This window comes from Salvelinus namaycush, chromosome 8 (assembly GCF_016432855.1).
Source record: "Salvelinus namaycush isolate Seneca chromosome 8, SaNama_1.0, whole genome shotgun sequence".
NCBI lineage: Eukaryota > Metazoa > Chordata > Actinopteri > Salmoniformes > Salmonidae > Salvelinus > Salvelinus namaycush.
In genome coordinates, this window is record NC_052314.1 from 14,717,024 (window position 1) to 14,741,845 (window position 24,822).

The 24,822-nt window shown below is 42.0% G+C and overlaps 1 protein-coding gene across 1 annotated transcript in view; it reads left to right on the plus strand.

Annotated features, from left to right (window-relative positions):
- Positions 1 to 12,616, plus strand: part of LOC120052027 (plexin-B2-like) — a 40,621-nt gene extending 28,005 nt beyond the window's left edge. Inside the window, exons 25-36 of the mRNA XM_038998893.1 lie at positions 4,013 to 4,079; positions 4,543 to 4,689; positions 5,530 to 5,686; positions 5,938 to 6,038; positions 6,567 to 6,651; positions 6,790 to 6,935; positions 7,364 to 7,524; positions 8,858 to 9,005; positions 9,325 to 9,389; positions 9,529 to 9,604; positions 10,248 to 10,322; positions 10,754 to 12,616. Of these exons, the coding sequence (XP_038854821.1) occupies positions 4,013 to 4,079; positions 4,543 to 4,689; positions 5,530 to 5,686; positions 5,938 to 6,038; positions 6,567 to 6,651; positions 6,790 to 6,935; positions 7,364 to 7,524; positions 8,858 to 9,005; positions 9,325 to 9,389; positions 9,529 to 9,604; positions 10,248 to 10,322; positions 10,754 to 10,858 (1,333 nt within the window). The 3' untranslated portion in view covers positions 10,859 to 12,616. The remainder of the gene's footprint in view (positions 1 to 4,012; positions 4,080 to 4,542; positions 4,690 to 5,529; positions 5,687 to 5,937; positions 6,039 to 6,566; positions 6,652 to 6,789; positions 6,936 to 7,363; positions 7,525 to 8,857; positions 9,006 to 9,324; positions 9,390 to 9,528; positions 9,605 to 10,247; positions 10,323 to 10,753) is intronic.
- Positions 12,617 to 24,822: the final 12,206 nt, after the last annotated feature.

Genomic DNA, 24,822 nt, shown 5'->3' on the forward strand with positions numbered 1-24,822 from the left:
GAGGACCCATGCCAAACCTTTTTAGTCTCCTGAGGGGAGACTCAGGAGAGACTCCAATTTGTAAGTCGCTCTGGATAAGAGCGTCTGCTAAATGACTTAAATGTAAATGTAAATGTAATATGGTGTTAGAGTAGTGCTTGGCCACACAGTCGTGGGTGAACAGGGAGTACAGGAGGAGGCACCCCTGAGGCATGCATCCCTGAGGGGCCCCTGTGTTGAGGATCAGCGTGGCAGATGTGTTGTTGCCTACCCTTATCACCTGGGGGCGGCCCGTCAGGAAGTCCAGGATCTTCTTGCAGAGGGAGGTGTTTAGTCCCAAGGTCCTTAGCTTAGTGATGAGCTGAGCTGTAGTCAATGAACAGCATTCTCACATAAGTGTTCCTTTTGTCCAGGTGGGAAAGGGTAGTGTGGAGTGCATTTGAGATTGCGTCATCTATGGATCTGTTGGGATGGTATGCAAATTGGAGTGGGTGTAGGGTTTCCGGGATGATGGTGTTGATGTGAGCCATGACCAGCCTTTCAAAGCACTTCATGGCTACCGACGTGGGTGCTACGGGGCAGTAGTCATTTAGACAGGTTTCCTTGGCGTTCTTGGGCATATGGACTATGGTGGTCTGCTTGAAACATATAGGTATTACAGACTCGGTCAGGGAGAGGTTGAACATGTCAGTGAAGACGCTTGCCAGTTGGTCCGCGCTTGCTCTGAGTACACGCCCTGGTAATCCATCTGGGCCCACGGCCTTGTGAATGTTGACCTGTTTAAAGATCTTGCTCACATTGGCTACGGAGAGCGTGATCACACAGTTGTCCAGAACAGCTGGTGCTCTCATGCATGCTTCAGAGTTGCTTGCCTCGAAGCGAGCATAAAAGGCATTTAGCCCGTCTGGTAGGCTCGCGTCACTAGGCAGCTCGTGGCTGCTTTTCCCTTTGTAGACCATAATAGTTTGCAAGCCCTGCCACATCCGACGAGCATCGGAGCCGGTGTAGTAGGATTCAATCTTAGTCCTATGTTGACGCTTTGGCTGTTTGATGGTTCGTCTGAGGGCATAACGGATTTTCTTATAAGCGTCCAGATTAGTGTCCTGCTCCTTGAAAGTGGCAGCTCTAGCCTTTAGCTCGGTGCAGATTGTGGCTGTAATCCATTACTATAACTAACCTGTGTCTTCTCAATGTCTCCCACTCTTAAAGTGACTCTGGTATCTCCAGTCCACAGTAGAGACAGGTTCCCGAACAGAGCTCAGTTGTTTATTCCCACTGAGTGGTTGTGTAATGTGTTCGACTGGCTGTTCTACAGTAAAATGTGTGTAATTATTCCCTATAGAGGAGCTCATTATGTGGATTAGTCCATTATCCTAACATCCAGATACACATGACTGTTAGTTGGATGTGCTAATGCCTAACAATGGGCCCTGTGAATGGAGAGGAGTTCTACAGTAGTTCATGCTAAATTTTGTATTAGTATTGTGAGATGTGTCAGTCACTCCTGTGTTTTGAACTGTAGGTCAGAGACAGTATGTTGAGATGTGTCAGTCACTCCTGTGTTTTGTCTTCTGTAGGTCAGAGACAGTATGTTGATATGAGTCAGTCACTCCTGTGTTTTGTCTTCTGTAGGTCAGAGACAGTATGTTGATGTGTCAGTCACTCCTGTGTTTTGTCTTCTGTAGGTCAGAGACAGTATGTTGAGATGTGTCAGTCACTCCGGTGTTTTGTCTTCTGTAGGTCAGAGACAGTATGTTGAGATGTGTCAGTCACTCCGGTGTTTTGTCTTCTGTAGGTCAGAGACAGTATGTTGAGATGTGTCAGTCACTCCGGTGTTTTGTCTTCTGTAGGTCAGAGACAGTATGTTGAGATGTGTCAGTCACTCCTGTGTTTTGTCTTCTGTAGGTCAGAGACAGCATGTTGAGATGTGTCAGTCACTCCTGTGTTTTGTCTTCTGGAGGTCAGAGACAGTATGTTAAGATGTGTCAGTCACTCCTGTGTTTTGTCTTCTGTAGGTCAGAGACAGCATGTTGAGATGTGTCAGTCACTCCTTTGTTTTGAACTGTAGGTCAGAGACAGTATGTTGAGATGTGTCAGTCACTCCTGTGTTTTGAACTGTAGTTCAGAGACGGTATGTTGATGTGTCAGTCACTCCTGTATTTTGTCTTCTGTAGGTCAGAGACAGTCTGTTGAGATGTGTCAGTCACTCCTGTGTTTTTTCTTCTGTAGGTCAGAGACAGTATGTTGATATGAGTCAGTCACTCCTGTGTTTTGTCTTCTGTAGGTCAGAGACAGTATGTTGATGTGTCAGTCACTCCTGTGTTTTGTCTTCTGTAGGTCAGAGACAGTATGTTGAGATGTGTCAGTCACTCCTGTGTTTTGTCTTCTGTAGGTCAGAGACAGTATGTTGAGATGTGTCAGTCACTCCTGTGTTTTGTCTTCTGTAGGTCAGAGACAGTATGTTGAGATGTGTCAGTCACTCCTGCGTTTTGTCTTCTGTAGGTCAGAGACAGTATGTTGAGATGTGTCAGTCACTCCTTTGTTTTGAACTGTAGGTTAGAGACAGTATGTTGAGATGTGTCAGTCACTCCTGTGTTTTGAACTGTAGTTCAGAGACAGTATGTTGATGTGTCAGTCACTCCTGTGTTTTGTCTTCTGTAGGTCAGAGACAGTCTGTTGAGATGTGTCAGTCACTCCTGTGTTTTGTCTTCTGTAGGTCAGAGACAGTATGTTGATATGAGTCAGTCACTCCTGTGTTTTGTCTTCTGTAGGTCAGAGACAGTCTGTTGAGATGTGTCAGTCACTCCTGTGTTTTGTCTTCTGTAGGTCAGAGACAGTATGTTTATATGTGTCAGTCACTCCTGTGTTTTGTCTTCTGTAGGTCAGAGACCGTATGTTGAGATGTGTCAGTCACTCCTGTGTTTTGTCTTCTGTAGGTCAGAGATAGTATGTTGATATGTGTCAGTCACTCCTGTGTTTTGTCTTCTGTAGGTCAGAGACAGTATGTTGATATGTGTCAGTCACTCCTGTGTTTTGTCTTCTGTAGGTCAGAGACAGCATGTTGAGATGTGTCAGTCACTCCTGTGTTTTGTCTTCTGTAGGTCAGAGACCGTATGTTGAGATGTGTAAGTCACTCCTGTGTTTTGTCTTCTGTAGGTCAGAGATAGTATGTTGATATGTGTCAGTCACTCCTGTGTTTTGTCTTCTGTAGGTCAGAGACCGTATGTTGAGATGTGTCAGTCACTCCTGTGTTTTGTCTTCTGTAGGTCAGAGATAGTATGTTGATATGTGTCAGTCACTCCTGTGTTTTGTCTTCTGTAGGTCAGAGACAGTATGTTGATATGTGTCAGTCACTCCTGTGTTTTGTCTTCTGTAGGTCAGAGACAGCATGTTGAGATGTGTCAGTCACTCCTGTGTTTTGTCTTCTGTAGGTCAGAGACCGTATGTTGAGATGTCAGTCACTCCTGTGTTTTGTCTTCTGTAGGTCAGAGACAGTATGTTGAGATGTGTCAGTCACTCCTGTGTTTTGTCTTCTGTAGGTCAGAGACAGTATGTTGAGATGTGTCAGTCACTCTTGTGTTTTGTCTTCTGTAGGTCAGAGACAGTATGTTGATATGTGTCAGTCACTCCTGTGTTTTGTCTTCTGTAGGTCAGAGACCGTATGTTGAGATGTGTCAGTCACTCCTGTGTTTTGTCTTCTGTAGGTCAGAGACAGTATGTTGAGATGTGTCAGTCACTCCTGTGTTTTGTCTTCTGTAGGGTCAGAGGCAGTATGTTGAGATGTGTCAGTCACTCCTGTGTTTTGTCTTCTGTAGGTCAGAGACAGTATGTTGAGATGTCAGTCACTCCTGTGTTTTGTCTTCTGTAGGTCAGAGACAGTATGTTGAGATGTGTCAGTCACTCTTGTGTTTTGTCTTCTGTAGGTCAGAGACAGTATGTTGAGATGTGTCAGTCACTCCTGTGTTTTGTCTTCTGTAGGTCAGAGACAGTATGTTGATATGTGTCAGTCACTCCTGTGTTTTGTCTTCTGTAGGTCAGAGACAGTGGTGGAGAGGATGCTGTGTAACTGGATGTCCATCTGTCTTTACCAGTTCCTCAAGGTGATGATATGACACTCTTTGATTCTGTATGTTTTTGATATGTCACGTACATTGTTAAAGCGTATTTGAAAGGACGTTTGGCACATTTATGTGTGCCATTACAGAAAAATCACGATGTCACGTGAAATCATGTGAAAACGGGATTTTCGAACACTTTACATGATCACGTTTTTACGTGTAGTTTCATGTTATCACATGTTGCTTTACATGTTGTCACGTTATCATGTTAACTTCACATAAGATCACGTGATCCCATGAAAACATGTGTTTTTGGAACACTTCATGTTATCTTTCCGTAACGGTGTGTATGTGCATGCATGTGTTCAAGGAGCCTACCTGAGTTAAGAGAAGCAATATTCTGTTGACATTTCATAGCCTTTATATTTGAACTACAGCATGGCCAAGGTCAAAGTAGAGTGCCAGAGGGTTCTGATTGTACTGTGTCTCTGTGTGTGGTCGTCAGGACTCAGCAGGGGAACCCCTGTACAAGCTGTTCAGGGCCATCAAGCATCAGACAGAGAAGGGTCCAGTAGACGCCAGAGTGAAGAAGGCCAAGTACACCCTGAACGACACGGGCCTGCTTGGAGACGACGTGGAGTACTGCGTCCTGGTGAGTTACACCAACCCGTTACCACGGTTACTCCAGCACGCAAGCTCGCTGGCATCTCACCTCGCTGACAGCTGCTGCTATTGCGTTATTGAGTTCTTCTGAGTCTGTTCAGACAGACTTTACACTGACTGCCCTGATCTCAATTATATGTGTTGCTTCCATGAACCATTTTTGTCTTTTTATACTATGCCTTCACTAGCAATTCAATACCTTTCTGTCATTTTATAATGTTCCTACCTACACTGACGCAATTCAAGTTCTGACTCACTGTATACGTATAGTCTACCTTAGTCAGAAGTGTTAAACTGTATCTTTTTGCTAATGCCAGATAATAAAATCTCAGCTATTTTCTTTTAAGTCTCTCTAGAATGTCAGCACAATGACCACTCAAAACCCACCCACAAGGCCTTAAACTAGTCCCCCAAAAATGTTCATAGGGAGGGAGGGAGAAGTATGTAAACCCTGTGGTAATTCATTTTCCAAGGACAATATCAAATGATACACATTTACAGTTGCAATAGCTCACGTCCTGTGGTTATGTTAAAGAAGAATGACAAAACAAAATTACACAGTCTTCAATTACAAATAAATCCTTTGTATAATGTGTAGTCTCCCTATCTAGTGGTCAGTTGTTTGGATTCAGTCTGAATTGATTGATCTGTGTCACCTGGTCAGAGTGAGGGGAGTGAGTCCCCTGCCGGTGGCTGCTCGATAGTCAGCTCAGGACGAGGCGACAGCGCTTGTCAGGTGTCAAAGAGTACCACTTGCCTACAGTAGTTGCCGCTGTAACGCTGCCTCAGCGGGCTGACCTCACGGTGTTGGCTCTGTTCCTCCTCTCAGACTCTGCAGGTGCTGGTGCACGGGGAGGGGCCAGACGTGACGCCCGTCAAGGTGTTGAACTGCGACACGGTGTCCCAGGTGAAGGAGAAGATCATCGAGGCGGTGTACAGGAACCTGCCCTACTCACAGAGACCCAAAGTGGACAGCGTCAGTCTGGGTGAGAGGAAAACACACTCACACACACACACACACACACACACACACACACACACACACACACACACACACACACACATCGTCAGTATTCCAAACCATGTGTTGCAAAGATACTGCATTTGAATACATTAACATCAGCAAGCCTTAAACAATTGGCACCATCTACTAGTAAATTAAGTGGTAGTGGATGTGAATTTGAATGTGAGTCATGTTGGCTGGTGGTCTGAGCTACTGTTCTTGCCTATGCCACAGAGTGGCGTCCTGGTTCCACAGGGCAGATCCTGTCAGACCTGGACCTGACGTCCCAGAAAGAGGGCAGGTGGAGGCGCATCAACACGCTGGCCCACTACAATGTGAGTGATGTTCCTCCACAGACTGATCTATTAGATGTCACAGAGAGAAGCCCTAATGCTGCTCTTTACTAATTTAATGTAATTTTTGGGTCAATGTTTTTTATTGAGTATTTTAAAGATTATACACACAAACAGGTAGAGGGCTGATCCCCTACCGCATCAACCCCACCCCAACCCCCCTGCTCCAACAGAGCCCCACCCCAACCCCCCTGCTCCAACAGAGCCCCACACCAACCCCCCTGCTCCAACAGAGCCCCACCAAACCCCCCTGCTCCAACAGAGCCCCACCCCAACCCCCCTGCTTCAACAGAGCCCTACCCCAACACCCCTGCTCCAACAGAGCCCCACCCCAAAACCCCACTTTAATTTACGGGATCAATAATGAAAGAGCGCCACAGACAATGCCGAATAAAGGCCCCAAGAAATGTGTCAATGGCACTGTCTAATCAATGGCATGGATTCTGAATTAGGTCCTGAGACCCGTTGCCAATCAGATGACCTGTGTGTGTATGTTTGTGTGGGTTTCAGGTGCGAGACAATGCTACTCTAGTCCTGTCCATGGTTCTTCACACTCAACAGAACTATTACCAGAACCAGGATAACCAAGAGGAGAGTAAGTCTTCACCATGGAAATGATAATAAGACATTATGCGTATGACAAGTCTCACAGTGCATTATAACCTATACCTGCAGGCTTTAAGAAACGTGTTACTGAAAAGTACTTGTATAATTTGTCTCCTCTCTCCACTAGGAAATGCCCTGTTGGAGGATGACAAGGTGTTCCATCTGGTTCGGCCTGATGAGCTGGATGAGATGAAGTCCAAGAGGGGCATGAAGGACAAGTCCATGACCAAAGCCATCACTGAGATCTATCTCACACGACTGCTCTCTGTCAAGGTGGGCCTGCCACGTTTTACTATAGTTAGGGCTCAGACACACTAACAGCGTTTGCTGGACGAGAGTACTTAGCACATTTGAACAAAGTGCCGCCCGTAATTTGGCAACCAATTTGCCTAAATGTTGGCACTCAGACGTCTACAGCTGTTGGTCCCTGAAACACAGCACGCTGAACGATCGGCAGACAAACGCTAGATCCACTTTCGCTGCGATGTGTGCGAGCCTTTACATTTCATTCAGTAAAGAAATTCATCTTTGAGATTCATTCCGTAAGAAAATCTATTTGAGGATGGCTATGTGCTAATATGTGATAGATTCAGTCTTCATAGTGTGTTATTGACTGGGTCGCAGGTCTGAGGTACTTGGCGTCTCTCTACCTCTCTGCCCTGCCTCACACTGTGTTTCTGTTGGTGCGTCTGTTATTCCAGGGAACCCTGCAACAGTTTGTGGATGACTTCTTCCGCAGCGTGTTGTGTTCCGGGTCGGTGGTGCCACCCGCCATCAAGTACTTCTTTGACTTCCTGGACGAGCAGGCCCTCAAACATGACAACGTGGATGAGGAGACCGTACACATCTGGAAGACCAACAGGTACATACACACACACACACACACACACACACACACAATCACACAACCACACACACTTCTACATATGCAAGCACACACACACACGCAAGTATGTACACACACACACACAAACCCACTTCCTGAGATGACACTCTAAGAAACACACTGACTAAGTAATCAGTATACGGAATGCAAATATAAAAGTACTTCTATCTCCTCTGTATTCTCAATCTGAGTGCTCCCTTGGCATTTAAGTACATAAATTAACTTCAAGTTGGTTAAAGCTCAAGTATTCAACACAGCGTGTTGCATATAGATGTCAGTGATTGACGTGGCGATGTGAGAATGAGAGGAAGGGGGATGAGCTATTTCATTATGCTATACCACAGTCAGTCGGCATGGGCTTGTTTTGTTTATCAAACCAACCGAGGCCTCTTGGATTAAATATGAATGTGTGTATCAACCATAACAACAAACAAACATGGTAATTACGTCCCCAGCTAATTTAATTGTACTATTATATCACATTGATGTTGGGGTTTTTTTGCCGTTGTTTTCTCAATCTCCCGGGAGGTGTTGCAAGCCAATATGAATGAATATGTTAGTCTGTCTCAATCGGCCCAGCTTTTAAACTAATCAGAGAAGTACTCTGAACCTATTTTAGACTTGTTTGATATTCAGGACCAACCTTTTATTGGAGGATTTGTATGGACTTATTAGTTTACTTATGTTTTGAGGCTACCGAGTATTCAAAAGTGGAAAGTTTTGCCATTAGTTTGGCATGCCCGATGCATGTGTTCCACTGAATGGTGAAAATATGAAAGTCAACCGTCAGGAGTTGTCAACCTGACATGTACCACTAATAGAAGTACTACTAGTGCTGTACATGTACCACTAATAGAAGTACTACTAGTGCTGTACATGTATCACTAATAGAAGTACTACTAGTGCTGTACATGTACCACTAATAGAAGTACTACTAGTGCTGTACATGTACCACTAATAGAAGTACTACTAGTGCTGTACATGTACTACTAGTGCTGTACATGTACCACTAATAGAAGTACTACTAGTGCTGTACATGTATCACTAATAGAAGTACTACTAGTGCTGTACATGTACCACTAATAGAAGTACTACTAGTGCTGTACATGTACCACTAATATAAGTACTACTAGTGCTGTACATGTACCACTAATATAAGTACTACTAGTGCTGTACATGTACCACTAATAGTACCTTGGTGATACTAAACATGACATTCAATCATAAATGAATGAATTATTTGGTGTGACAGATGTGTTGACACTGTAGTAGATAGATAGCTGATAGTAATTATTCTCTCCTCCACCAGCTTGCCTCTGAGGTTCTGGGTGAACATCCTGAAGAACCCTCACTTCACCTTCGACGTCCACGTGACAGAGGTGGTGGACGCCTCGCTGTCCGTCATCGCTCAGACCTTCATGGACGCCTGCACCAAGACAGAGCACAAACTCAGCCGAGTGAGTCCAGGAGGAGGAGGAGGAGGAGGAGGGGGAAAGAGGAGGAGAGGGAGGAGGAGGGAGAAGGAAGAGAGAGGGAGGAGGAGGGAGCAGAAGGAAGAGGAAAGGGAGGAGGAAAGGAGGAGGAGATAGGGAGGAGGAAGAGAAAGGGAGGAGGAGAAAGGGAGGAAGAGGGAGCCGTAGGAGGAGGAGAGGGAGGGGGAGGAGGCAGGTGATTAGGAGGTCAAAATCTATTGATAGTTGTTTACCTCTGTGAGGTAACAGATAAGAGAAGAGTATTATGATTATCATTTTGTTTATTCTCTCCTATCTCTACCAGGACTCTCCAAGTAACAAACTACTCTATGCAAAGGAGATCTCCACCTACAAGAAGATGGTCGATGAGTACGTATCGTCAGAAGTTCCCAATGACCTGATCAATTTATTTTGATTCTTGCCTACAATGCTGGTACATTGTCGGCAGAGGCCTGTCAATATGTAATGTATAGTGATTATGATCTTATCTCTGTCTGTCTGTGTTTAGTTACTACAAGGGCATCAGACAGATGGTATCAGTCAGCGACCAGGACATGAACACTCATCTGGCAGAGGTGTCTCGGGTAAGGAAAACCTTTCTCTCTGCCCTCGATCTATGGTGGCATCCCAACTGGTACCCTATTCCCTATGTAGTGCACTACTTTTGACCAGGGCCCATAGAGCCCTGGTCAAAAGTAGTGTACCTTGTAGAGCAGTGGTTCCCAACCTTTTTCCGTTACCGTACCACCAACTGAATTTGACTCTGCCCGGAGTATCCCTGAAGTTACCCCCTCATGTGCATTTTAACAGTAGGTCTGTGGTCTCATGAGTCTTCCAAAGTCCAAGTACCTCTGGTTGGAACCAATGATGCAGGGAAGGCCTGACAACACTGCATCATTTTTGTTATTTTCACCAGTTGTCATTTTCTGCAAATAAATGTTCTAAATGACAACATTTTTATTTGGAATTTGGGAGAAATGTTGTCAGTAATTTGTAGATTTGCACAAAAATGTTAATTTTCCCCAAACACATACCTATAAATAGTAAAACCAGAGAAACTGATAATTTTGCAGTGGTCTCTTAATCTATTTTAGTGGTGCACCATTTGAAATGTTAGTGAAGGTAACATTTTATAAAGTTAGTCATAGACTTGGTTCATTCTGCTCTAAGATTGTGTGACTCAAGCCTGTCTGTAAGAATCTCTGAATCCTATGTTGTGTCCTCCAGACTCATACAGACAAACTCAACACACAAGTGGCTCTGCATCAGCTCTACCAGTACGCCAGCAAATACTACGACGGGGTAAGAGGCCATTCACTTTACATTCCAGGCAGAAGTGCTCCCACAGCACTGCTGGGTCATATTTTCTAATCGTTAGCGCAATTACAAGGACTTTTAATTGAAAGTAGTTCTGTGGTAGTTTACTTGAAATGGCAAATTGCTCAGGGAATTGATTTTTTTAAGCTTCCTCCCTTAGTACTTGAAGCCATGCAATGGCTGTTTTTCTTAGAGTGGTCGTTCCAACAGTGGTCCAGTATGCCCTGACTGGTGATCTAATGACAGTGCTCTCTCTCTCTCTCTCTCTCTCGCTCTGTATCCCTCTTTCTCTCTCTGTCTCCCCCTCTCTCTACCTCTGTCTCTCTACCTCTCTGTCCCTCTCTGTCTCTTCTCACCCTATCTCAATATTTCTCTGTCTCTCCCTCCCCCCTCCCTCTCTCCCCATCTCTCTACAGATCATCCAGTCCCTAGATGAGGACCCGGCAGCCCAGAGTAAACAGCTCACCCTGCGGCTTCAGCGGATAGCAGCCGCCCTTGAGAACAAAGTGACAGACCTCTAACCCACTGGAGGAGCCACTGAGACGGAGAGGGAGGGATGGAGGGAGATGGTACCGTGCCACCAGTGTCTACAGGGGCTTATTTATCCTGGCAGAGGAGAAAGAAACAGAGAAAGGGGTCCCGCAAGGCCTTGATGTTGACACCTTCAACCCAGCAGGCCCAGAATGTGGGACAGATCAGAGTCTGCAGAGTGGAACAGAATAGGACCAATGAAACAAAGACAGATCAGAGTCTGCAGAGTGGAACAGAATAGGACCAATGAAACAAAGACAGATCAGAGTCTGCAGAGGGGAACAGAATAGGACCAATGAAGCAAAGACAGAGAGATGATGATGGGTTACACATGTCATCATACTGTAGGAACGCCTTAACTTAAGTCCACTTGCCAAACTGAAATAATTGGTCGTTAACACTCACTCTGGCTGTTCCCACAATGCAACAGGGGCCAGCCCCGGGAAATAAGCCCCTGTGTTGAACACTGCTTGGCACAAAGAGATAATCAGATGTTCAATTTCATCCTGTCTAGAAAAGTTGTAAGAACTGTATGATATATTTTTTATTGTGCAGTCTTTATGCGGAAAGCTTTATAAGGAGAAATTATCTTTTAAAATGGACTGCCTTGTGGTGTGTATTGTGTTTCTATAGCCAGTGTGTGGATGTGGGTTTGGGTTTGGGTTTGGGTGTGGATGTGTGTGCGTGTGCGTGTGTGTGCACGGAATGCCTACTGTCAGGCCAGAGGGTGGATGCCATATCTGTTATTTTAATCTCCACTAGTCACTGACACACAGGAGCCCGTTCTCCCACTGAGCTCCTCTACACAGACCAAACGTTCAGGCTAACTATACACAGGCTCTTCTTGGAAATGACCGGCCGACTTGTGACAGGTCGACTTGTGACAGGCCGACTTGTGACAGGCCGACTTGTGACAGGCCGACTTGTGACAGGCCGACTTGTGACAGGCCGACTTGTGACAGGCCGACTTGTGACAGGCCGACTTGTGACAGGTCGACTTGTGATTTTCCAAATTATCGGTTTTAATTGTATTTTTATTTTGATTCATAGCTCGATGGCAGGGTTTGGTTGCCAATATGCCCTCACACTCAAACATCCATAACACAGCTATTTCCCCTTGTTGGAGTACATTCTCACACATTCCACTGGAACCTCAGTTAGTTTTGACCTCCAGTTTATAATGTTTTATTTTTTTTAAGCTAAATATCTCCCAAATCATGTAATATATTTTGAATAGCATTAAATTACATTTTAAGTCAGGTGAATTACATTTTACTCTGTAGCCAGTCAAGCATACATCCTGCAATAACATAACATTTTTTATGTGTTTTACTTTATAGAATTTGTTGTTTACCATTTCATCTACAGTAGTGAAACAGCAATACTTTAGTACTTGAGTGAAAATATACTGAGGAAATATAAATAATATGACAGCAGATATATTATAGTAGCTAACTTACTAAGTAATATGACAGCAGATATATTATAGTAGCTAACTTACTAAGTAATATGACCATGATGTTACAAGTTGTTCATAGTGTTTTGAGTTTCCTTATTCTATGCCAAATTACTATTAATATCCCATTTTGTAAGCTTCTACTAAATGGAAATCGTACACTTTTAAATTAATAATGATTTTTACAACATGCGCCATCGTTGGTATAATGTGTCACAAGTCAGGTTAATTTATTTACAGTGCCAGTCAAAAGTTTGGACACACCTACTCATTCCAGGGTTTTTCTTTATTTTTACTATTTTATACATTGTAGAATAATAGTGAAGACATCAAAACTAAGAAATAACATATATGGAATCATGTAGTAACCACAAAAGTGTTAAACATTTAAATGAACAGGTGTGCCTTGTTAAAAGTTAACTTGTGGAATTTCTCTCCTTCTTTGAGTCAATCAGTTGTGTTGTGACATGGTAGGGGTGAAATACAGAAGATAGACCTATTTGGTAAAATACCAAGTCCATATTATGGCAAGAACAGCTCAAATAAGCAAAGAGAAACGACAGTCCATCATTACTTTAAGACATGAAGGTCAGTCAATCCGGAACATTTCAAGAACTTTGAAAGTTTCTTCTATTGCAATCGCAAAAACCATCAAGCGCTATGATGAAACTGGCTCTCATGAGGACTGCCAAAGGAAAGGAAGACCCAGAGTTACCTCTGCTGCAGAGGATACGTTCATTAGAGTTACCAGCCTCAGAAATTGCAGCCCAAATAAATGCTTCACAGAGTCCAAGTAATAGACACATCTCAACATCAATTGTTCAGAGGAGACTGCATGAATCAGGCCTTCGTGGTCTAATTGCTGCAAAGAAACCACTACTAAAGGACACCAATAATAAGAAGAGACTTGCTTGGCCCAAGAAACACGAGCAATGGATATTAGACCGGTGGGAATCTGTCCTTTGGTCTGATGAGTCAAAATTTTAGATTTTTGGTTCCAACTGCGGTGTTTTTGTGAGACACAGAGTAGGTGAACGGATGATCTCCGCATGTGTAGTTCCCACCGTGAAGCATGGAGGAGGAGGTGTGATGGTGTGGGAGTGCTTTGTTGGTGACACTGTCAGTGATTTATTTAGAATTTAAGGCACACTTAACCAGCATGGCTACCACAGCATTCTGCAGTGAGACTGTTGGAAAAGCATTCCGGGTGAAGCTGGTTGAGAAAATGCCAAGAGTGTGCAAAGCTGTCAAGGGAAAGGGTGGCTACTTTGAAGAATCTCAAATATAAAATATATTTTGATTTGTTTAACACTTTTGTTTTGGTTAATATGTGATTCCATATGTGTTATTTCGTAGTTTTGATGTCTTCACTATTATTCTACAATGTAGAAAATAGTAAAAATAAAGGAAAACCCTTGCATGAGTAGATGTGTTCATACTTTTGACTGGTACTGTACATAATAATGAATTGCAATACACATTGATATGGCATTCTATAGCCCCAGGTTGAGTTGCTGCCTGGTCTGATTTTATCATTGTTTTATTGGATAATTTTTGCCAATTCAAACTTGTTACCCTGCACCTTGTTCAGGGGTGGTTTTAATTTTCCTCTTACACCATTGACGACAGATTTTTTTTATTTACAAGCTCTCTGAATTTGACAGTCAGTCAGTGTGTGGTCAAGTGTCAGATTAGATGTTTGCATTCCCGATTCCAGAATGTTAATGATATTCCTGCCTTTGGTAGAGTGAGATTTGTACGAAGCAGCTAGCGGGCAACCTGGCCAAGCTGCACTTGGCACTGCCCACTCAGCACAGAACGGTGTGTCACTTTGCATAATGGTATCAGCGGAGGATGTTTTTGATCTTAATTGCATGCAGACTGCAGACTGCATCCTCCTCTAACGCTGTTGTTGTTTACCACAGCAGATTCCACGTCTGCTAGAGTGATGAAAAAGCTTAGTGCAAGCCTTTCTTTAACTAACATGTGCCTTATATGATGGTGATATCATTTGTATTGTTCTATTGGTGAGTATAACGAAACGATTATAGTTATAGAAGACACAGCAATGTATTTGCGAGTGTGATATGTATATGCTGTCAAATGCTAGAACTCTGCGGCAGCCATTGCGTGTCAACAGGCTAAACACATTTCAGAATAATTTCTATGGTTGCAGATTTAATGTGTGCATTTATTTTGGGTGTCTGTGTTGTATGCTTATAGTAGGACTATGGTGGCTATGACAACAGCCCAAATAAACAAATGTAAAGCAGTGGCCAACCTGAGACGGTTTTCCCCTAAAATGTCTGGCATTCCTAAATTAGTCTTGAGACAAAGTGACAAATGTAGAGTATTAAGTATAGCGCAATTTGTTCCAATGGTGTGTTTTGCCCCGTGATTCAGTGTATGAAAAAGGACTGTATCTATACTCGACAATTAGCTTTCTTACTGCCGTGCAGTTATTTTTATTTCCTGTTTCCTATAACATATACATACCTTTGTAAAATAAAACATGTTGAAATACTGTATTCTAACTGTATAACCCTATGCATTGAGTCCTGGTTTGTTGTGCTGTCGTCGAGATCTTTCCTTTACTTGTGAATGTCCCGTGACATAAGAAAAATGGGATAGTAAATTAGTGCGGGACCTTAATGAAACCCAACATTTTTCTCATTCAAGGCAGCTCAGAAGACATCGATCCAGTACCTGATCTGTTTGTAATGGGTTACTCACTTCTCAGAGGCTTGTGTGGATGAAGCAATTACATACAGATTGCATCATGCACGCCTCCATTAATAAACTGACACTTCCATGTCTTTGGCGTCTTGGCTTTCTTTATTACCCTTCATTACCTTTATGTGTGGATGGACATGTTCCACAACCTATTGATCACATTTTATCCTCTACTTGCATCCACACCCAAACCATAGACATACTGATGCAATTGTGTCAAATTGAGGGGGAGATGTGGGGTGATAAAAAATAGTCACTTTATTTGGATCTTCCATCTGTAGATGCTCTAAAAATGGTCATACCATCAACAAACTATCTGTTGGTAAGCAACTACTTGCTAAGGTCAGGGTTAGGTTTAGGATAAAGGTTAAGGTAAGGGTTAAGTTTAGGGTTAGGATAAGGGTTAAGGTTAGGGCTAGTCAGTGGAGGCTGCTGAGGGCAGGACGGCTCATAATAATGGCTGGAACGGAGTGAATGGAATGGCATCAAACACATTGAAAATATGTGTTTGATGTATTTGATACCATTCCACTGATTCCACTCCAGTCATTACCACGAGCCCGTCCTCCCCAATTAAGGTGCCACCAACCTCTTGTGGGGCTAGTAGATAGTTGAAATGTTATTGATAGTCTGTAGAGCATCTCCAGATGGACTATCCAAATAAAGTGTTAACCAAAAATGACCCCCTTGTAAACTATAAATATTTTTTTAACAATTTCAACCCCTACCTGTCAACGCAACTACCATCCTCCCTGTTCATTTTTGCATCCCCTGAATGCAATCACCCAAAGTGATCTGAGTACCTCCCAAGCAGCATCCTGTAGGTACTAGAGCCTCGGGCCAAGCTTAAGACTGAATCACACAGGGTGGCAGAGTACCACGTGTTTATAATGCCAACAGTCACATATTATCATAAGGCCTCCAGTGATGGCCTTACATAATAATGGCTGTAAAAACATTAATTAAAGCACTAACAGCTAAGAATGAATTTGGGGCGAGAAAAAGATGAAAGAAGAAACTTGGCTCATCTTAGTTGCCTGACAAACCTCTAAGCAGTGGTGGGGATAGCAAAGAGAAACTGACTCCCATGGAGTTCACACAGGCAGCCCAATTCTGATATTTGTTTCACTAATTGGTCTTTTGACCAATTAGATCAGCTCTGAAAATGCTGATATGAAACGAGCTGATGTGATTGGTCAAAGACCAATTAGTTGAAAAGATATATCAGATTTGGGCCATGTGATTGCAGAGATCTCAGAAGAAGATATGCACTCACAGAGAACAACTTCAAGGCTGCTGCCTCAGCAAGAGCGATTATATTTCATTATGTCAACCCCTAACATCCCACACACACTAGTACACACTATAACTGATAATAACTCCCACTTGTTAAAGACTTGTACTGAAAAATCTGATTGCTGATAGATAAAATATGTAGCCAATATTATTTCGGAAGTATCTTGTTGATAAGATGTGGAATTATTATGTACCCCCAGTGCACTTCTAGCAGCCAGAATGATACAACACACACATCATGTTTGGCTATGAAATAATTACAAAGATCAGTTTGCCTCTTTGCAGGGTGTTTTCTTCCAGAACAGAAATTGGGTTAAAATCTGCATGCCCCTGGTCTCTGCTCCTGCCTCATCTCCCAAGCACAGCACAGCACAGCAGTGAGCCGTGCCAGTCCCTCCCTTGGCTCATTAGGCCATTGTATGTTTACCAGCAGTCATTCATGTTTCACCTCCACATGTTCCATAGCTTGTAATGATTTGAGGCTATAATGTCCATCACCTAGGGGAGGAGTGGGTATCACAGCCCACCCCTGGCTTAATGTGGAGGAAGAGACTTTGGTGAAAATGAAAACAAACAATAATACTGTGTGAAGAAGTAGGTTTCACACAGTTGTGGTGATGAATGATGCAGGACCAGGTGTTGACCAGATGTTGTGGGATGATGATGTATAGAGAGACAGTGCCTATGAGGTGAGAATGGAATCAATGTGGAATTGAGTCAGAAAGTTTCTTTATCACGTCTTACCTGTTCAAGTGCTGTATCTGTTTTGTGAATGGTACAATATGTGAGATGCAGCTTCCTTGAAGTTAATTAGGCTGCGTTTACACAGGCAGCCCAATTCTGATTTTTTTTCCCCAAATTGGTTTCACACAGTTGTGTATATTTAGGTCATGTGCTTGGCTAAAACTCTTCCCACACAGGGAGCAGTGGTAAGGCTTCTCTCCTGTGTGTATTCACTGATGTCTCTTTTGGTTCTCTGCCCGGCTGAAACGTTGCCCACACTGAGAGCAGTGGAAGGTCTTCACCTTTCTCTGAGTCTGTTGGTGGAATTTAAGGTGAGCTGGACAAATACAATTCTCACGGCTCACTGTGATCACTTGACATCAATCTTCTTCAGCACCCCGTCTCCATTTTTATCGCCATCTTCCTCAAATTCAAATCCAACCTCTGCTTTCCTCATTTTCTTCGACCTCTCGTTCCTCTTTTTTCCCCTTAGAAATTCTCAGAAATCAAGCTTTCTGTGTCCCTGTCCCAATATTCCTCTTCTCCTGACTTTTAATTTGTATTTGTCATACAAATTATCAGCAATCAACAACTTACATCACTACATCAAACATATCTAACACAAAACAAAATACAGGTAAAAACAAGAAAACAAGTGCAATTGCATTCACCCTGAAAAAATCTCATAATGATTCAAGATGTTATTATATTTGTTATTATCTATGGATAATGTCTTAACAAGATGATTCAAATACATTAGAAATATTTGTAATTTTGGTATAGAATTCTGGAATTTTGATTGTATAAAGTATTTGGCATCAATATTTTTTTTTTTAAATCACAATTTCAATGGTCTTGTTATCATTGCAATAGTAACATTATATCCTTCATGTCAAAAACATAGGTAGTGTTCAAAAAGCTAAATATGTATTCTGTAAGGTTTCCCCCAAAATCTATCACAGATTTACATTCATAGAACAAGAATTTCACTTTTTTCGCAGAAAACGCAGATATCAATATCCACAAATTTGGCCAATATAGAATTACATTGGTGTATCTTATGTAGAATCTTAAAGTGCACGTCCTTAAATTTGTTTGGTATGCAGTATTTGTAAGGCATCAACCAAGCTTTTTACAGACAATGTCAGGAAAACCAAAAATGTTTACCTCAAGGCGTAAATTGTCTAATGTTGTTACAATAAGATTTCTCAAGAAAGCCCACGCCTTCCAGGCTGAGTTCTGGATAAGTTCTGTGATCATCACCAAAGTTAAGGTGAGTTTTCATTAGTGTAGTTAGACCACTGGGAATGGCACTGAAAACTCTGAAAAGTATTTGAAACTCATTCAATGTTATAAATTGTTCATATGAAAGAATATTACCCCTGTTGTCAAACACATCAAGAACAGAGTTAACATTCCTTTCAGGCCAGCTAGGGTAGAACAATGACTTATTCCTTACAGTTATGTCTGAATTATTCCACAAAAGAGTCTTATGCAGGGAAAAGTTAGGAGGAAACATATTTTCCAGGACATTAAAGCTTGTTGGTGAAACCTAGCCAATGTAGCAGGTAGTCTTTCAGGAATATAATTACATTTCAGTAAAAATGGAAGACCTCCCAACTAATTAAACACATTGTTTGGAATTAAATACCAAATTGATTCTGTATTGACCAAACATATTTTCAACCAATTGATCTGGAAAGTGTTATTTATGTCAAAAAAATCCAACACTTCCAGACCTCCTTCAGATCTTTTATTTGAGAGGACTGACTTTCAGTTTGTGAGACATTTTTCCAGATGAAGTAAAGGAAGGTCTTGTTGATCAATTTACAGGTAGAGGGATTTACAAATAAAGATAATGAGGGGTACACGAAGCGAAACAGTCTTGGACAGAAGCACTCTCCCAGGTATAGATAGATCCTTTTGTAGCCAATTATAAAATATATTCTTGGTTTTCTTAAATTTAAGAGACAAATTCATATGTTGTCTGACTAAGTGATTTTTAGATAGATGTATACCTAAATATTTAACACAGTCCTTTACAGGAATATTTTCCATTTCTTTATCATCAGTCATATTAACATAAGATTTCACATTTAGAAACATGAGGTTTTAATCCAGATGCAATAGAGAAATCAAAAATGGATAAGCCATGCCAATTTGTAATATTCAGAATATCTAGAGATAGAAGTTCAACTACCAAAATGAAAAAAAAGGCGAAATTGGGCATCCCTGTTGTACACTTCTGATGATATGGAATCGTTAAAGGTTTAGTATCACAGAACTATTTATATCTTTGTAAAACATGCAAATTCCTTTGGTCAAATGTTCACCGAAAGAGATATTCATCTTCAATTGTGTCAAAGGCTTTCCTAAATTCAAAAAATAAAATAACAGCGTCTGAGTCAATTGCATCTGAATGATCCATAAGGTCCAAGACTAAACAAATGTTGGAACTTGTGACGGCCCTTCATAAAGGCTGTTTGAGTCTCATTTATATTGTAATCTATTCCTTTCTTTAATATTTTGGCATAAACCAGAGCAATCAATTTGATATCAATATTTAATAAAGTAATTGGTCTCCAATTGTCAATGAGAGAAGGGTCTTTATCAGGCTTCAGAATCAATGAAATAAGGCCCTGTTTCATAGTGGAAACTATTTCACTATTTCAATGCAATCTTGAAACACATTTTTTAAAAATAGGGTCTTCTATAACTCCCAAAACTGCCTATAGAATTCAACTGAGACCATCAGGGTAGGTGATTTCCCTTTTTCATTGAATTCAAAGCCTCTCTAATTTCCTCGATTGACACAGGTGATTCGCAAACTGAGTGGAAATCATCCTCATCATGACATAATTCTGAATGTGGCTAATGTAGCTTTCGCAACCATTTTCCTAAAATTGTGATTTTAATAAAAGGAATTGACAAATGTTGATATTGTAATGGGATCTTTGCACAATAAATCATTCATTTAGATTTTGCCATTGTAGATTTTCTTTTGTAGTTATCTTTCCAAGTACAAAAAAATAACTGGTGTTTCTTCCCCCATCTTCAATCCATTTCACTCTTGGCACGTTTAATAGCTACAACTCTGACTTTATATTTGAATAATTCCCATCTACCTCCATGAGCGAAGTCTTTTCTTGCAAAAAAATATTTTGGCTAACGATTTGATGTTTTCAATGAAAATAGGATCTTTAAGAAGTGTATTTAATTTCCAATAGCCTCGAATACCCTTACATTTTTTAGCAGCTTGTAGATTCGGGGAAATCAAATGACGCTCAGAAAAGAGCCAATTGATGATCTACATATATAACAAATTGTAACAAAGGGGAAATTAGGAATAAATCTATTCTATATTTTCATTACATAGTTTTGTTGGTCCAGGTATAACCCTTTACATCCAAATAACGGCAGGCAAAATCAACAGAGAGATCCTTGCATAATATTGTGATGATATTGCTATTTTGAGAGCTTTGACTCATTCTATGATGAAAAATGATCAGCAGTCATTAGGTGCTTCTTTAAACCCTTGAAAGAATTAGAATAGCCTCTGAGTATTTGTTGCATAAATACTGTAATTTTCTGGTAAGTTGGGCAAAAAGGGTCTAATTTGGAGCATGTGAGTTATGTCCATACACATTACAAATGATGAAAATAGCATTGTCAAGTTTAACAGTTACTATGAAAAATCTCCTTTAAACTTGTGGATAAGCGTCAAAACACCAGCAGAATGGGTTGATCCATGACTAAGATGGGCCATGTCTCCCCATTGTGACTTCAAGTCACTTTCATACTAATATGTTTCCTGAAGAAGGACAACATCTTGCTTGGACAAGTGTGAAAACACTCTCTCTCACAGCGACGCCATCTTGGCTACCCCAAACCTCGTTTCCTGACTTTGTTTGCGGCTCGGTGGCATCACAACGTAACTCCATCTCATAATCGTCGTGCTCACCTTGGAAACATGTCTTCTCCGGATGCCAACACTTTGAGAGCATGAGCAGTGGCCACACACTGAAAAATGACCCCCAAACTCAACTCTGTTTTACTCCTGTCGCGGCGGAAAACCTTCAGCTGTCTCTTTCTACACAGCTCAACCACCAGTCTTTACTGGCTGCAGAAATGTATGGACGCAGTGTTCTTCTTCGATGAGGTTTAACAGCGGTTGGCATCCAATAAATGTTGCATTACTGCCACATACTAGACTAGAGTATACCTCGCTTATACTTAGCTAAATACAAATAAATCAACCAACACCCTACTATCTAACCCTACACTCACTAAAAACCCACCACCCTACTCAACTATTTAAATATATCTAGTCCTACCTCAGGCCAACACCACCACTCAACACACCTTGTAACTCTTCTGACGTCAAGTCTCACACACCCAAATACCTCTCTGCAGCTTCCACCACAACTTCAATTTTCTACAACTTACGTTGCATCCTGCAGTATGGTTGACAACCATTGCTATAAATCTGTTCTTAATGAAGCATATATAACTTGTTGGCCTATCCCTCTGTACTGGTACAGATTTTCTCTCCAATTTCGTGGTATCCAATTGGTAGTTACAGTCTTGTCTCATCGCTGCAACTCCCGTCTGGACTCGGGAGAGGCGAATGTCGAGAGCCGTGCATCCTCCGACACAATGCCCACTTAACCCGGAAGCCAGCCGCACCAATGTGTCGGAGGAAACACAGTACACCTGGTGACCGTGTCAGCGTGCACTGCGCCCGGCCCACCACAGGAGTCACTAGTGCGTGATGGGACAAGGACATCCCTGCCGGCCAAAACCTCCCCTAACCCGGACGACGCTGGTCCAATTGTGCGCCGCACCATGAGTCTCCCGGTATCGGCCGGCTGCGACAGAGCCTGGACTCAAACCCAAAATCTCTAGGTCCACAGCTAGCACTGTGATGCAGTGTCTTAGACCACTGTGCCACTTCGGAGGCTTACCCATCTTCTCTACTTTCTTCACTACCCCAGCAATTCAAAACGGTTTAATTGGCATGGGAAACATCTGTTTACATTGCTAATGCAAGTGAAATTGAAATAAACGAAATGAACAGTAAACATTACTCTCACAAAAGTTCCAAAGGAATAGAGACATTTCAAATGCTATATTATGGCTATATACAGGGTTGTAACGATGTGCAAATAGTTAAGGAGAAGTTTATCTGAAGTTCCATGTATAACACTTGTATCTTTTATCAATGTTTATTATGAGTATTTCTGTAAATTGATGTGGCTCTCTGCAAAATCACCGGATGTTTTGGAGGCAAAACATTACTGAACATAACGCGCCAATGTAAACTAAGAGTTTGGGATATAAATATGAACTTTATCGAACAAAACATACATGTATTGTGTAACATGAAGTCCTATGAGTGTCATCTGATGAAGATCATTAAAGGTTAGTGATTAATTTTATCTCTATTTCTGCTTTTTGTGACTCCTCTCTTTGGCTGGAAAAATGGCTGTGTTTTTCTGTGACTAGGTACTGACCTAACATAATCTTTTGGTGTGCTTTCGTCGTAAAGCCTTTTTGAAATCGGACACTGTGGCTAGATTTACAACAAGTTTATCTTTAAAATGGTGTAAAATACTTGTATGTTTGAGGAATTCTAATTATGAGATTTCTGTTGTTTGAATTTGGCGCCCCGCACTTTCACTGGCTGTTGTCAAGTCGATCCCGTTAACGGGATCTCAGCCATAAGAATTAAAGTACAAAAGGGAAAATAAATAAACGCAAATATAGGTTGTATTTACAATGCTGTTACAGCATACGACAACTTCTGCACTACTGTAACCCTGAAAAATTCAACCTGCCTCTTACACACCGGACATTTCGGAAGTTCTCGGAGCCAGGCCCAGCCAATCAGATAAAAAATAAATAATACTCCTCAGCACAAGCCCGCAGGTGAAGAAGCCTGATGTGGAGGTTCTGGGCCGGATGTGGAGATCACGTGGTCTGCGGTTGTGAGGCCAGTTGGACATACTGCCAAATTCTGTAAAATTACATTGGAGGCGGCTTATGGTAGAGAAATGAACATTAAATGGCAACAGTTCTGGTGGACATTCCTGCAGTCAGCATGCCAATTGCACACTCCCTCAAAACTTGAGACATCTGTGACACTGTGTTGTGTAACAAAACTGCACATTTTAGAGTGGCCTTTTATTGTCCCCAGCACAAGGTGCAATTGAGTAAACAAATTTGTGCACGACATTTGAGAGAAATAGGATTTTAGTGGAGAAAGAGAGAAACTTCCTTAAACTTGATGCTCTAACTATTACTGAATTCCTACAAGTCTGTGTGTAGTCACTAAATGTGATTCCAACCAATGCATTGTGCATTGCTTAGGATAGTTAATCTTTTTTCAACAAATAACTATTTTTCATACCTATTAGAATTGATGCAGTGTTACGCTGTGTAGTGTCCCACAGGCAGTCAGGCTCCTGTTTTTTCTGTGTTGTAGGTATCTGTCAGAGCTGTGCTGTGTGGATGGGGCTTTTGGTGTGGGCCAGGCTACCTTCCCTGTGGTAAGTTACATTACACCCCTCCTATTCACCACTCTTCTTTCTCTCACTCTGTCTGTCTATCTCTGTCTGTCTCTCAGACATTAGGAGTGAATTAACTCAATAGCTTAACACAGCCAATATCTTCTGTTCTTCAGGGTGTGAAGCTGCTCTCCTACCTGTACAACGAGGCCCAGAGCAACTACAGCAATGCAAACTACACTGTGCTGCTGTCCCTGCTCAAGAGCAGCTGTGAGCCCTACACATTGTCAGTCACCCCAGTCTGACACACACACAACATGTATTGATCTGTCCGACACAACCCACATGGAATTCATGCTAACCTGCATGACTGCATTACCAAAATGGTTTAAAGATGCTTGTAAACAACCTGTGTAGGCATGGTTATGTGCCTGATCGATCCTGTTCCCTGTGTTTGTGCTGTCTGTAGATTTGTGTCAGACTGGGTGTAAAGCAAAGTGGTCCGGTACGTGAACAGAGAGTTCATGATCGAGGTCAACGAGGACTACCTCAGTTTCAGAGGACAGAACATACAATTCACTGCCTAATAAGAGTAACCTGCTAGTACACTAGTGACCTTGGTACAGCACCCAGCGACCTGCATCACGCCTCTTGTAGTAACGAGAGCTATTGATACAGCCTGTTAACAAATATGGATTTCGTTACCACATTCAAGGACAGTATCACCTTTAGATTTGTCTGTGGTTTAGAGGATCATTTGCTGATCTGCTACACCTCAACTCCTGCAGGGACCAACCTGGGGTTCCTCACTCCTGTTTTAGAGGACACACTAATGTCAATGACTTTACTCCGAGAGAAAGAGGCGAAGCGAGAGGATTTACTCCGCTCAAAATCTGTCCGCATGAGATAAGCAGACCAAGTGGGGATTATTTGTATGGAGGTCTATGAGAGAGTGTCGAATTACGTGAGGCCTATTTGATCGAAAATAAATTTCATAGTGTTTAGACTGCTACAGATGTACTGATATAAGTGGATGCTCGTGGCAACTTTGAGAAAACAACTTGGTTGGGTCTGTCGTTCACACGCGTATCTGCCCTCGCATTGGCTAGAATGATCCCACCTGATCTCGCCTTCTTCCTCCCGTCTTTGAGTACATGTATTTCCATTGTTGGAGCGGTCACTTGACTATCTTGTCAATATAATGGATACTATTTGCTTTACTCCAAGTGAGTCAGTTAGC